Here is a 14,605-nt window from a genome sequence, read left to right as displayed (position 1 = left end):
CTCTCTGTCTTGCTGCGCTGCAAACACCGAGCAGCCCCCTTAGGAGCGCGTGGCAAAGGCTGCAGCAGAAGCACCGACTGGCAGCGCTGTTTACAGCCGCGTTCCAAGACGCCCTCTCCCCAGTCCCCCACTGGGAGCCACCATCTCCGAGGCCGGGTCACCCCTGGGGACCTGGGAACTGGGGGCGGGGGCCCGGGAGCCCGGTTCCTCCCCGGAAAACTTTGCTGCGCGTGGGAGCGAGGGCGCTAGTCGTGGTGCATGGGAACGCGCGGCAGCCGCCTCCTCGCCGGGCGCTGGGCTGTGGCCCTACCTCTCCGGGCGGGCGGGCGGCGAGGTGCGGGCTCCCCGTGCGCAGCCAGTGGGCGGGGCCGGCGGCGGGGGCGGGGCCGAGGGTGGGGGCTGGCTGGGTATATAAGGCTGGTGGCGCCGGTTTAACTTCGGACTTGGGGTTATTTATTTGGCGAGCGCACCAGCCCCACAGGCTGGTGGTGGAGGAGGTGGTGGTGGTGGCGGCGGCCGCAGAGGCTGCCACAGAAGGTGATTAAAAAAAAAAAAAAAGCAGCAGCGAGTGATGGGAGCATCGTGGCTCCGGGGCGCCGGCTGGAGCTGCGGAGTTTTCGGGGCGCGGCGGGAGCGCTGAGAGGAAGGGGAGCGTCCAGTCCGGGACCCGGCAGCCGCTCCGGAGGTGGTGCTCGGCGCCAGGCAGCCCAAGCGAACAACCCCAGGCACCGCCGCCAGCCACCTTCCCGCAGCCGCAGGAGCCCGGGCTGCCGCGTCCATCCTATTGTTTAGACACTTGCCAGGAGCTCCGGAGTCCGCGGAGCCACCAGACCTCGCTCCGGGTCGCCGCAGGCCCTTGCCCCGCTTCCCAGCCCGGAGAAGGGCGAGCCGAAGCAGCCGGGAGAGAAGGGGCTGGGAGGAGACGGGCTGCTCCGGACGGGACTGCGGCCGCCGCGTCAGGTGCAGCGCCGGGAGCCGGGCGTCGCGACGGCGGCAGGAGGACTCCCCGCGTGGCCGCGGCGGACGGGCTGCTGAGCCTGGGAAAAGTTCCTCACTCGGAGAAGGAGGACCCACTTGTGGGCGGCCGTCGAGGGGCGGAGGGGGGGCTGCGCCCGCCCGGGAGCCCGCTCTGGTTTCTTCCACCTTTGCCATCAGGTGTCTGCCGCGGAGCTGCGCGGTCTCCGGGAGACCAGAGGGGCCGGCACCGGCGCGCACGCGGGACTGCCATTCCGCTGCCCCCTGGGCGCCCACCGGCCAACTGCCACCACGCCACCTCCCCCCCCCCCGGGCACCCCCGCAGGACCCAGGACGCGGACACCTCCACCTTGGCCTTTCCACTCCTTCAGGCTGGCCTGCCAGCAGTCCTCCTAGGAGCTCTCGTCCTCAACTTGGCCTCTTGGATTTCCTCTGCCAGGGTCGTGACTAGTGGATATTACCGCCGGCTGCTGCGGCCCCAGTGCCCTTTTGTCTTTTCTGTTTGACCTCCGGGCAGGCCCAAGTGCCAAGCATCGCCTAGGACGCCCGGCGGGAGGCGGGATTGCGGAGGCAACCTTCCGAGAAGTGCATGTGTTTTTGCAAACCGCCCTGAACGTTGGCTGTCGGGAGACAGCGAGGACGAGCCCCTGCCGCCGAGGAGCCGCGGGTCAGGGGAAGCCCTGCGAGGGAGCCGCGCTGGTCTCCGGGAGCAGCTCCCCGCGCCCCCTGGCTGTGCGCCTGCCTGTGCGCCCCAGCGCGCCATGCCCAGTGGCCCTGCACGCACGGTTCCTGGCCCACGGGGCTCCTGCGCCTTCTAGCTCCAGAGAGCCCACGTTCATCAAGGACAGTGTTCCTATTGAGCCTCCCTCTTCTGCCTCAGAGCCTCCCCGCCGGAATCGGATTCGCAGAGGAGGTGGTGGAACCCGAGCAGGCCCATTCCCCGCACCACGGGCTCTTGCATCTTCGCGGCTATTGAGAGCCCAGTTCTTTCCCACCAAGTTGGACTTTGCGACTCGTGATCTCCTCCCGGCTTCTCCGGGGTCTTCGAACAGCCTTAGCCAGACCGATTCATCTTCAGGACCTAAAGTTCTGCAAGGAGCGCCCGCCCCGCTGGAGTAGGGTGGAGGGGAGGTGGGAGGCGGGTACCTGTGTCAAGCTCTTCTACCTTGAATATTAGAACTGTTACGTCCGCCTTATTTCGTGCACATCGACTCGGACACTCTGGGTTGCTAGCCCTGAACCAGACCCTGGGCCCCAGCCCCAGCGCGTTTGGCGCCCAGCAGCGTGCGGTAGAGGAACCACCGGCACTGGCGAGCGAGGAGGCGGCGGGGGAAGATGCGCGGCGGCGGCTGGCAGACGCTGTCCCTGGCTCTGGGCTTGGTGCTGGCGATCCTGAACGAGGTGGCGTCTCAGGCGTGTCCGGCGCAGTGCTCCTGCTCGGGCAGCACGGTGGACTGTCACGGACTGGCGCTGCGTAGCGTGCCCAGGAACATCCCCCGCAACACAGAGAGGCTGTGAGTATGGGCTCTTCTCCGCCCCCCGCCTCCCCCCCCCCCCCCCCCCCCCGCCGCCCCATCAGGGTCGTGTGTCTCAAGCATGGAGACTGGAAGGACTTAGCGGCACCGGTCCCTGTGCCTGGCGCAGCCCCCCACTAGCTCTTCTGCAAGCGCACCCTGAGGTTGGAGGCTTTGGGAGGGCGAAGGACAGGAGGGCGCTGCCCAAGGAGGGGAGGGACTGTTGGCAGCTGCACTGGGTCCCTTCTTCCCGCTCTTGTCCTGACGCACGTAGACCTGTGCGGTCCAGTTCTCTGGCCTGGGGCGGCAAGGAGATGGATGGAGGACAAGTAATCGCGGGTGCTCGGGGCAAGGAAGACGGGACTTTGCTCCCCAGACTCAGTCAACGGAGTCACCTTGCGTTGCCAAGACTCGCGGGGCAGTTTCCAGGCCGAGTCCCCACTCTGGTCGCCGCGGGGTGGCGCAGGGACTGACTGGCGGGGGGACTCAAAAGAAGAAACCTCCACTCCTTGGCTTTGTGTAGCCCTCCTGGGTCCGCAGGGAGGGGAGAAGGGATCCTGAGGCGTCTGGATCCACCCAAGAGTCACGGAGGGAAGGATGCCCCGGGAAGCTGTGGCCACGCGCGACTCCCCGTCCTGTTTCCCGCCCCCCCCCGCCTCCTCACTTCTCTTGGGAAAAGCAGGCTGTGGCGGGCCCTAGGGACCTGTCCCAGAGGCGAATGCAGAAGGGGTCCACTTCCCAACCTTAGGCGAAGTTAGGGCTGCCTCTCTAACCAGCCCCAGCCCAGTTCAGGTCTCACTGTTCAGCGACTTTGCAGCCCTTGGCTGCCCCCTCCAGCCCTTTCGGCAGGGCCCTAGTGCTCCCGTCCACCTTTCTGGCAGTTCCTGTGTCCCTCCGTCTGGCAGCAGCTCCCCTGCCTTCCCCTCTTCGCGCTCCACTGCCCGAAGACATCCCCGCCTCCTTGTCTCTGTGAGTCTCTAATGAAGAAGTAATCTCAGCGCCGGTGTTGATGGCCGGCCCACGCGCTGCTGGTGGGGCACCCCTTGAGTTCAGGGAAGTGGAGCATGGAGGCCGTTCTCTTTGTGATCACAGTGGGCAGTGCTGGGCGCTGCCCAAGCGCCCTGGGCACACTCCACTCGCCATTTCGCGTGGGCCCGGTGGTCAGGGTGGGTGCGGGACAAGGACAGTCAGGGCCAGCGCTCCCGACTTAGCTTCCAGGCCTCTATGCCCCAGGATATGAGGGTTGCACGCTGCAGAGAGGACTTGCTCCAATCTGCACGTCTCCGCTAGCAGGGCCCTCACTCAGCACGTAAACCAAATTGAACTTATCTAATCCACTTGCCTGGCCCACAGTTTAAAGGCCAGAGTTGAAGCCTTGATTCTTTGCAAATGGCTCCCCCATCCCAGCCTCACTCCTTCCCTCAGCGCTGGGTAAGTTGGCGCCTTACTAAGGGTGTCTTATTAAAATGTGAACCACCACATTTGTCCAGGGTTGGGAGTAGGGCATTGTATTATGTCAACTAGCCAGTGAAGACCTCAGCAACTGTAGGGACAACTTGATGGTACTTTGCTCAGCTGATGTGGTGAGTGGGTTGGGGAGAAAGCAATGCAGAATTCTGTTTCAGCACTTGGCATGTCATACTATTCAGAACAGTTTTAAGTTTAAGTACTAATATGTCTTAACTTAACAAAAAGGGACAAAATAGCAAGTGAGTTTTAGGTCTTTGGGGAAAAAAAATCCCTATGAGGAATCTACTAGTATAGAGTTTTCAGAAAATAGTTTACTCAGTGATGGCGTATACAATTCTATCATTGACTCATTAAATATAGATTTCAAACACAATCTTATAAAGTCAAAGTAAGAGAAAGCTTACTTCCGTGAAGGAGAATGTTCAAACCACAGCGAAGCCTGGTTTTACTTGACATGATTGGAACCAGGGCAAGTTTAGATCTTGACCTAAGATGCCAGAGAAGGGGTTGTGTGACTCTTGAAGGAAACTTGGTGCTGAAATCTGAGCAAAAAAAACGTCAGGGCCTGAATACTATTTGCAGTATTGTCCCAGCTAGTAGTTTTCACTTTACAGCCACAGGGGGGAAGGGGCTCCCTAAGCTGCAAAAGAAGAGTTTAGTTTTCATACAAACATAGAATTGTTGGAAGGTAAATGCCTATAAATGCAAGTCTTTGAAGTGCTGGTCTTTTGATGGCACTTTCTTCTTTGCCTTAGGAAGTTCAGCCACCCTGCCACCTCAGGAGAGAATTTGGGATATTTAAAATTTCTCCGAGAGTAGTATTAAAATATTGTTCCTTTAACTTTTTGAAGGGAACTTTTTGGGGGATGTGCCTAACAATAATAGCAGAATTCCTGTGAAGTTAATACACATATCCTTATACAAATAAAAGTTGAGTAATCTTGATTGTAGGTCCTTGCTTTTTATCACTTTGAATATTTCTTGCCACTCCCTTATGTCCTGCAAAGTTTCTATTGAGAAATCAGCTGACAGTCTTATGGGCCCACCCTGGTAGAAAACTGTTTTTCTCTTGCTGCTTTTAACATTTTCTGTTTGTCTTTAACCTTTTGCATTTTAATTATGATGTGCCTTGGTGTGGGCCTCTTTGGGTTCATCTTGTTTGGGGCTGTCTGCACTTCCTGGATTTGTATGTCTATTTCCTTCACCAGGTTAGGGAAGCTATCATTTAGAATAGAAGAACTTATAAATAGATTCCCAGACAAGAAAAAGTTAAAGGAGTTTATTACCACCAAACTACTATTACATGAAATGTTAAAAGGTCTTCTTTAAGAAGAAAAAAAAGATTAAAAATATGAATAATAAAATGGCAATAGATACATATCTATCCACAGTTGAATCTAAAAACAAAATAAATGAGCAAGCAGAACAGAAACAGGCTAATAGATACAGAGAACATTTTGATGGTGGCTGGTTGAGAGGGGTTTGGGGAATGGATGACAAGAGGTGAAGGGATTAAGAAGTACAACTTGATTATATGAGGCTGTAAAGCATAGCAGAATCAATGATATTCTAATAACTGTGTATGGTGTCAGATGGGTGTGAGATTTACCAGAATGATCACATAGTAAGTTAAACAATGTCTAATCACTGGAGCATACACCTGAAACTACTATAACACTGAATGTCAACTATACTTGAAAAATAAAAAAAATGATTAAAAAATATAAAACTAATAAACGAAAATTGAAAGCACTCCTATACATGCAAAAAAAGAGCACTTCTTGTGACAAGATAATCCATTTTCATGTCTCATGCCAGCAAGTAGGGACTCTGTCAACTTGTTGATGATCATTTTAAAAAACTCCTACAAAGGTTACCCCTTTATCTCTCTTACTTTGTAAACTGCTTTAGTCATTGGAACTGATCTTTAACTTCAAGTTTTTATTTAGTTTTTGTTTTTAATTTTTAGCTAGCTATTGATAGAAATAAAGTGGGACTTTCATTTTCTGTTTTGTTTTCTCTCAGGGATTTGAATGGAAATAACATCACACGGATTACCAAAATGGATTTTGCCGGCCTTAGACATCTAAGAGTTCTGTAAGTACGTTCTTCTGCGTTTTGAATAATTTTCCTTCTCTTTTTTTAAGCTTGCATATTTTGAATTGTTACTGGTCTCGATATTAAAAACTGTCCCAATAACAAAAACATAAACATTTACAAGGTCTTGGTTTTCTTTCTTTTTTAGTTTATCACTGTACTATAACTTTTATTAAAATGTAGGCTTTTATTTTAAGGTTGGATGCAGGCCATAGAAACAGTGCTGTGGAAATGGCCTCAAGTGTTTGCAATGCCATACTCTAAGTGCCTTAGACATATAAAAATGTAGAATAATTACTTGCACAATATGAATAAGTAATGTGAGACAATTGATGCACTTTTAGGATTTCAGATTTACTAGAAATAATTTAAGTGGGCCTGCATTTTTACTACTAATATAGAAATGTCTAGCCTTTTCTATCAAACAACACGCATATAATTTCTAAAATTAAAATCAAACAATCCAGCTTTCTACAGAGTGTATGATGGGACATGTTTTTTTATGAAAGTACACTGGTCATATTTTTAATTCTTATATTTTATATCTGTAGCTTTTATAAAATTCTTGTAATTGAATTACTTCTTTCATTAGTGAGTTAAATTAGTTCTGAGTGAAACATCATTTGAGGTTCAATATAATGTAAATATTTCCATCACAGTGAACATATACTTGGATCATTGTGTGTTCAGTATTCTTTTAAAAGACACACTTGAACATTATGAATGCATCCAATTTCTGATGCATATCCATAAGTTAACTGAACTATGTGTATGATGAATTATTATATATTTATTCTCTTAGTTAAGACCTCAGTTGAAAGTCAGTTTACTGAAAAAACATCCATCAGAGCTGCAGTGCCATAGGTTGTTTTCCAGAAAATACTATGCTTTAAGGTGCAGAGTTTTGGCCAGTGAATTTCATGTCACTGTTAGGATTTTTTACTGAAAGTTTTGGGGTGTGGATGCTATTTCTCCTCCCTGACTTCTCTCAAAGATATCATCATTGAATTTGATATTAAATCTCAAAGCAGAGCAAAATTTAACTTCATGAAGAGAAAGAGAAAGAAGTTGCACATTTTAGTTGCTGAATTGAAACTTATTCTGACGGTGAGGGCTACTATTAAGACTCCTGCTATATTTTGCATTTCAGTCAGCTCATGGAGAATAAGATCAGCACCATTGAAAGAGGAGCATTCCAGGATCTTAAAGAACTGGAGAGACTGTAAGTATTTTCAATTCCAAACTTATGACGACATAACTGTGTTTTTAAAAATACTTGAATTTCAAAGTCCCTGCCTTTAATTTCATGTCTTAGTCTTTGAAAGTTTATAGAAACAAGAGGTTGAATAAGTGGCTTTCAGACTCACTTAAAAAAAAAAGACCCCCTTTTTGCATAAATAGGACTAACTTGAAATAAAGCTAAAAATACAGACTTACTTTCCTGAAACATTTACTCCCTTGATAAGCACTGCTTTGGTACTTTGAGATGTACATGGTTTTCTTATTGTTCATCTAGTTTGTTTTATTTGCTTATGTAGGAAGAAAGGTGGTCATTTTATTTGCATTTATGGTGCATTATGGAAAAGAAAAGTTTTGCTAATAGTATTTTCATTTCCATGCTGTTTCTTTGTGTGTCAACAGTGATAGTTGAAGAATTATTTTAAATTCTTAATGATAAAGATTTGCTTTCTGATATTTAACACTTACAGTGAATATTGTTAATTACTTCTATTCACAATTGTATTTCATTATTTTATAGTAACTTTCTAAGTTTTTCTGCTGGAAAAATCATTTAAAGATGAACAGATATGGAAGTAAGAATTATGTCTTCCAAGGGTGGTTATTTTAACATGATTCTTTTTTTTTTTCCAAAAAGGGAAATGGAATTCAGACTTTAAAATACTTTTTTTTTCAGACACAAAATTTTAAGGATTGGTATATATTACCTGAGTGCCATTACTATATTATATTTACAGTGTGTATCTATAAAAGACAAAACATCTGTCTGTAATAATTAGGATAAATTACACACTTTGTAATTTGATGTATGAATTCCATTTCTCATATGTCTTGATAATTCAAGTTTAGTAGATTTGCATTTTAAGGGCAAATACAACTCTTTTAGAAGTAGCAAGGATTATTTTAATGTTTCCATGCCTGCTTTAATAAGCACTTTAGGTAAAAATAAAGCGCTTATTTAAAACAATGAAATATCAAGTTAGTTTTAGGCATTGTACATTCACATTCACTGGACGTAAGGGCAAAAGTTAATTCTGTATAACTCTCTCTAAATAGAAAAATGCTTGTTAACTTCTAAGATATGTGTAAATATATAGGATACATGTTTATCACCTCAAGTATATTAAACACAGAGATGCCTAATTTATTTTACTATAAAATTTTATCCATGGTAAATCTTACAATATAGGGAATATTATTCTGGAATTAAAAGTACATTTAAAATCACTACTTTGAGGTTGTTAGGAAGAGAGGAATAAAAATAAGGCAAACATTTCATTAAATTTATAAACGAAGTCCGTAAGTTCATTACCTATTCTTCATATATAAAAATACTCTGAAAATATTTATTCTTTGATTTCCTTCATAAGCTTTTATGAATAGCTAATACCTAGTAAGTATCTTGAAAAGGTATTTTAATGCATTCATTTAAAAAGAAGTATCGATATAATTTTAATGTTTAGTAAGTTGAATACATAATTTTCAATGATCATTTAAATATTAACAGTTTTTTCATGAATAACTTAAGTAGTCACCACATGGAAACCTATATGTTTGATTCTTAAACAACTTTCAAATTATTGTGAGAAATTTAGTGGCTTTTCATGCAGTTTCCATTTAGGTTGTATAGTAAAGGTTTTCAGAAATATTATAACATATCAAACTTTTAGAAACATTACAGCATATCAAACTTTCTCATTATTTTTTAAGCCACTCCAGGGTATCATTTCATCTTTCATCTTGAGTAAATTAACTTTTCTTAAAAATTATTAACCAGATGCCGTATGATCTGAAATTTGATTAGAGTTGTAAGTAGGTACTAGTTTTTGACTTTGACTTCCCCTGGGAATGTCACTTCATCGCGGAACAATTTTCTGTTCTACTAAGATGTGATCAGATGTTGCAGAGTGGGAGGAGGATTTGTAATTTTGAATGAAAACTAATATATATGCAGGACTTCTTTAAATCACCCAGCTGTTGGCCGAGAGCAAATATTTCATATTTGTGAGGAAAAGCTGAGAAAATTCCTTTTGTTTACAACTGCCAAGTCCATCTGATGGAAGCACATTGTTATCTGACAGCCAATTCATCTCCTTGGGACTCAGGAATTCAAAACCATTTCTTAGGAACATTGTGGATACACTTTTCAAATATTTATTTTTAAAAATAAATTAAATGCAAAGGCAGTTTTGCTTAAGAATGCATGCATTCCAGTTTTTGTGCAATAAATTATTTTAAATTTTTTTAGTATATTATATTAAAAAGTAAAAATAAAAGAAGCTATCCAGGGAGTTCTTTAATAACATTTCTATGGCCTTGATATATATCTTTATTTTAGTTGGTGGTATCCTTAACATCACAGAAATTGCCTTTTTTTTTTAAAGCTCCAAGTGTAAGAGAAAGGAAATAATCAATGAGTTAACTTTTAACTAATTATATGTTGTATGAGCTTACATGTTTTTTTTAGCAATTTAGATGTGAATTTTTAATGGGAAGTCCAGATTATAAAAAGGTGTATGATTGTAGATTTATGTTGTAAATGCCATTCATACAATATTTATAGTAACTTAATTTTCATTCTTTGTGAGAAGAAAAATAAATAAATAAAATTAATTTTATTTGTGTGTAAGTTATGGTTTTAAGTTATTTTTTCATTTTAAAATGGTAAAATCAAAGCAATTCCAAATGATGATTGTGAGTATTTTAAAACTATAAGCTTTTTTTCCCATTTTATTTCATGTTTATAGAGTTTTATATCTAGAGAGAGAAGACAAACCTGAAAACAGAAAATAACATCTGTGCCTTTTTAGAAATCCAACTTTTAATCTATACAAAACAGGGTCATGTTGTTAAGTTGAATTAAATTTTATCATAGAATGAGCAAGTCATTATTTGTAAGTCAAAGCATTATAGTTAGAAGAGAGGGATTTATTCCCACCTAAAAGAATCAATGACATGTAAGACTATTAGTGAAAACCTCAAGTAGATAGATATTAAAATCTACCCTCCGCTCCCTCTCTCTTCACACTTCTTTCTATTGTGTAGAAAACAACATCAGATGGTATGATCATCATCAGAATTCATGCTTACGAATCATTTTAAAAGAAATAAATTTTAATCAGGCTTATAGAGCATGAGCACACATTACTTCGGTATAGACAGTTTCTTACTGTACTCCCAGAGCTGATGAGGGCGGCAGCACCTTTTCATGGGTGCTCTGTGCTGCCAGGAGTACCTGCACATCTGGGATGAAAATGAAGCTGGGAGAAGGTGCCCCAGGTAGATTCTATTAGCAGGTCTTATTGCTTCATCAAAATGTTCAAATGAAATCCAATGCACTTGCACGACTAGTTACTAATTAAGTGCAATGGAAATTAATTAAGGAAAACAAACTACAAATAAGCTACAGTAAACAACTGAAACTTTTAGGAAATATACTTTTTTTTTAGTACTTCACAGAAGATACCTGTATATGTCTGCAATAAAGTCTCCATTTAGAACTGTCGATTCAAGGTATTTCTTGGCTGGTACATAATGTTTTAGGGTCAAAACAATCACTTTGGGACCCAGGGCTTCTGTGTGCTGGGCTAAAGTTTTGTTGTTCACTTACAATTTATGGGATTATGCTATAGTCATTAAAGTTCTAGTTTAGGCCTTTTAAGGAGACCATGGCCACTTCCGTGTTTCATTAGTGAAATTCATCTGCTTTTGCAAGTTTCTTAATAACACTAATGCAAGAGCGTGGAAAGGTCTTTGAGAACTTTTAAGGTTGTCAAAAGGATATTAGGACATTTTATCCTACTTGCAATGAAATGCGTGGATGCAAAATAAAATACTTATAGGCCTAGATTATGTTAATGACAACCAATCACATACCATAGAAAGCCTGGGACATTAGGCTTTTCATTAACTTGACCCTCAGTTTATACCCTCACAATAAGGAAACTGCAGAAATGAAAAAGGCAAGGGCTAGGACTGCTCTTCTTTTCTTACCAGTCCCGTGTAAACGTGTGCTTTTCAGACCAGGATTGCTTTAAACTCTCTAAGTTTTAGACTCTTTGGGTGCGAATTGCAATTTTCCTACTAACTTGGTCATGAGTCCTGAAAATATGATAGTAAAGACATCTAAAGAATCCTGGAAAATAAACCTGTCCCCTTACTATTTTAAAGTTTCTACCAAGATGATATGAATGTACTCATCTTAATTCACAAATGTCTAAATCCCAGTTCAGCAGAGCCTAAATATGCCTCAACACTACACTGTCCTGAAAGGGTATGTAAAAGGCACATCGATTATTATTTTTTAAGGTGGCGCTGCATTAGTTTTTCTGCGTGCACACACCATTTATATGTAAGCCTGTGGCAGCCAGTGTGAGGCTGAGGCTGAGGTTTTGTCACAGGTCGTTACACATGAGTTCAGGTAGAGAAAAGGCTGAGGAGCAGGTCTGAAGGAGAGCACCCCTTATCCCTTGTTCACCAGGGAGGGGTAGGGAGTCCCTCTTCTGACTAACCCTGCAGTTTGTGGGCAGCACAGAACACATTCCTTTTCTTAATGTGGGGGCAGACTCACATGCTAATCTCCTTGGAAGAGAACGCAAGCTCATCTCAGAAGAATTGTTCTCTGGCAACTTTACACCCGAGTTTAAAACCAGTGCAGTGATTTTCTTGGGAAAGGCTCTTTGAAGAGCATATCAAACCTTAGTAACTGGGGCAGAGTCTGTACACTGCATCATATAAAAATGTTCAAGGATGGACTCTATTGCTTCCTCTGTGATATCGGTGAAATGTCCACTCGCACCTGTATGTAAGTGGTATTGAACTATCTTACATGACATTTACGGACAAGGGTCTCATAAGGCTTTTCTGCCCGTGCAGTGTTAGAAGTGTAGCCTACCACTGAATCCACCCGACAGCCTTTCTCATGCACCGTTTTTATGGGCCTTGAAGTTGAGCGGTGGTGAGAAGGCCTGTTTGCTCTTTGGGGGCCGTGTTATAAATGCTGAAGCAGCGGGCTGTGTATTTTTCCCACATCTGTTTTGGGCTCATCCTTTGTGACAGTGTTTGCTGCATGCTGTGTCTTTTATACGTCCCCCGAAACGAGTCGTTTACTTTGCACTGTTACAATGTATGTGTGGAAGCAGTGAAGGTCAAATATTTTACATTGAATTGTCTTTCATTCCTGTTGGATACCTTTCTGCTTGAAGTATGCCTTCTAGACTGAATATTCCAATTTTACATGGAGTGAGAGGCTTGCCTACATAGATTTCACATGGCTCTCCACCCCCCCCCCCCCCCCCCCCCCCGGCCCAAAGCAATTTTTTTTACTGCTGGTCGGGAAGGAATATTGGTGAAAATGCTGTGAGAATGAGAGTGTGGGAACAACAGGGCTGGTTTGGTATTAATACACTGGAACGTTGTTTTAAGATAATATTTGAAAAAAAAGTATCTGATTGTCCAACTTTCTGGGTTCATCCACTATCCACTCTGCTCAGGTGGGTGTTCCCCAGCCATGAGCTACTGCTCTAGGTTCTGCTGAGGCATCTGGCCTTTCTATACGTAGTTGCCTGGTATCCTATGGAATGTGTCAAATCCCCATTGGTTGTACTGTTGACTATGCTTTTTAAGCTGATACAGACTCTTTTCTCTCCTTTTAAAATCAGAAAGAATAGATAGTAGTGACATCGGAAACCCTTGGTTTCAATTCCACTGTGAGATCTTGATCAAATTGTTTTATCTTTGAAAACTTTAGTTTCCTCACCTTTAGGACAGAGATGATTATTATATCTCATAACGGTGTGGAACATGATTTAAGTAAGATAATACATAGTTTTACAACATGCTCAGTACTTAAAGAATTATGTGGATTTTTTAAAGGATTATGTGTTTCTTTATATATTTCAAAATTTCCTATTTTTTCCAAAGCTCAGTTTAAGAATTATTTTATATTATGAATCTAATAAATGTATATATAATGAATTTGACTTTTGAACATTCATATTTACTATTGTTTTCATTCTGACTCTTATCATATGGCATATGATTAGAAGAGATGTGAAGAAAGTACAAAAACCCCTTCAAGTTTCATTTTAGACTATTTCATAATCTCTCTGAATATGCAGAGAAATACCAAGAACTAAAGGGTGTGAAGAGGAAGCAACATTTTTACTAATAAGTTTTGATCTCTCTACCATCTATATATATAAAAGCCTAAGCAACCAGATGACCAGATGACCAGCTGGTAGCTATGAGGTGCACTGATCACCAGGGGGCATATGCTCAACACAGGAGCTGCCCAGATGCTGAACACAGGAGCTGCCTCCTAGTGGTCAGTGAGCTCCCACAGCTGGAGCACAGCTTAGCTGATAGACGGGGGTCAGATGCCAGGCTGATGGCTGGCGAGCTCAGCTGCGGCAGCACCAGCCTCTCCCTCAGACAGTCCCCCTGCAAGCCTGAGCAGCAGCGGCAGGCGCAGCGGGGCCGGGATGAGCCTGAGCGGCCTGGTGCAGTGCCCAGGCTCGAGCTCCTCCTGGCCGCCTGCCGCTTCACACACTACTTCGTGCCGTGTGGGATCGACATGGACAGCAGGCTGGAGCCGGACGAGCTGGTGGGTAAGGCTGGGCTGCGGCATTGTGGATGTCCACTGATCCCTGCAGCCCAGGTCGAGGGACCCCACCATGCACCGGGCCTATAGTGAAATATAAAAGATGAAATTATCAATACAATTGTTGAGATATACATTGTATATTATTCATCTAACGGTAGCTAAATGTTAAAAACCTTTGCTTTAAAAAATGTGAAGATAATACATTTTGAAAAGACCAGTGAAAATTTAACTGAGAAGGCATTTATATATGTGAAATGGGAGACTGTAAATGATAGGCTCTCTAAGGCAGCATTTATCAAACACATGTTACAGACCAGGCACGCTGCTAAAACACCTTATGTTTACAATTACAGGTAAATATGAGGCATGCATTTTTCACTGGCTTTGGTAAAACTGTTTTCACTTCACATTTTGAATTGGGGTGAAGGTGGTGAATCCTGATTGAATCGAGGTGCTCATTGAAACAATAAGAGACTGTAACCTCTATCAGCGGGCAAATCGCAGGAGCAGCAGACAGACAATGTGAAACAATGCTTGTCAATAATGCTCAGGCTTCCCTTCAAATTGAGGTTGTGAAGAATCAGCATTTCAGAGGACAGCTGTTTGGGGCATTACAGACAGATCATTCACCCCACTGAAGGGCACAGTCAGAAACACCCCACAGCACAGAGAAAACAGTTATTGGGACCCCTCCCATTTTTGTTTT

The 14,605-nt window shown here is 43.8% G+C and overlaps 1 protein-coding gene across 2 annotated transcripts in view; it reads left to right on the top strand.

The window, feature by feature from the left end:
• Nucleotides 1–457: 457 nt before the first annotated feature.
• The window catches only part of SLIT2 (slit guidance ligand 2), a 355,443-nt gene continuing 341,295 nt past the window's right edge, over nt 458–14,605 (top strand). For both annotated transcript variants that reach the window (XM_070398759.1, XM_070398751.1), the window contains exons 1-3: nt 458–2,489; nt 5,985–6,056; nt 7,207–7,278. In XM_070398759.1, the coding sequence (XP_070254860.1) occupies nt 2,311–2,489; nt 5,985–6,056; nt 7,207–7,278 (323 nt within the window). In that variant the 5' untranslated portion in view covers nt 458–2,310. The remainder of the gene's footprint in view (nt 2,490–5,984; nt 6,057–7,206; nt 7,279–14,605) is intronic.

Source organism: Myotis yumanensis, unplaced genomic scaffold (genome assembly GCF_028538775.1).
Source record: "Myotis yumanensis isolate MYYU_CA2020_CCGP unplaced genomic scaffold, mMyoYum1.0.hap1 SCAF_1, whole genome shotgun sequence".
Classification (NCBI taxonomy): Eukaryota; Metazoa; Chordata; class Mammalia; order Chiroptera; family Vespertilionidae; genus Myotis; species Myotis yumanensis.
This window is presented reverse-complemented; position numbering and strand designations above follow the sequence as displayed.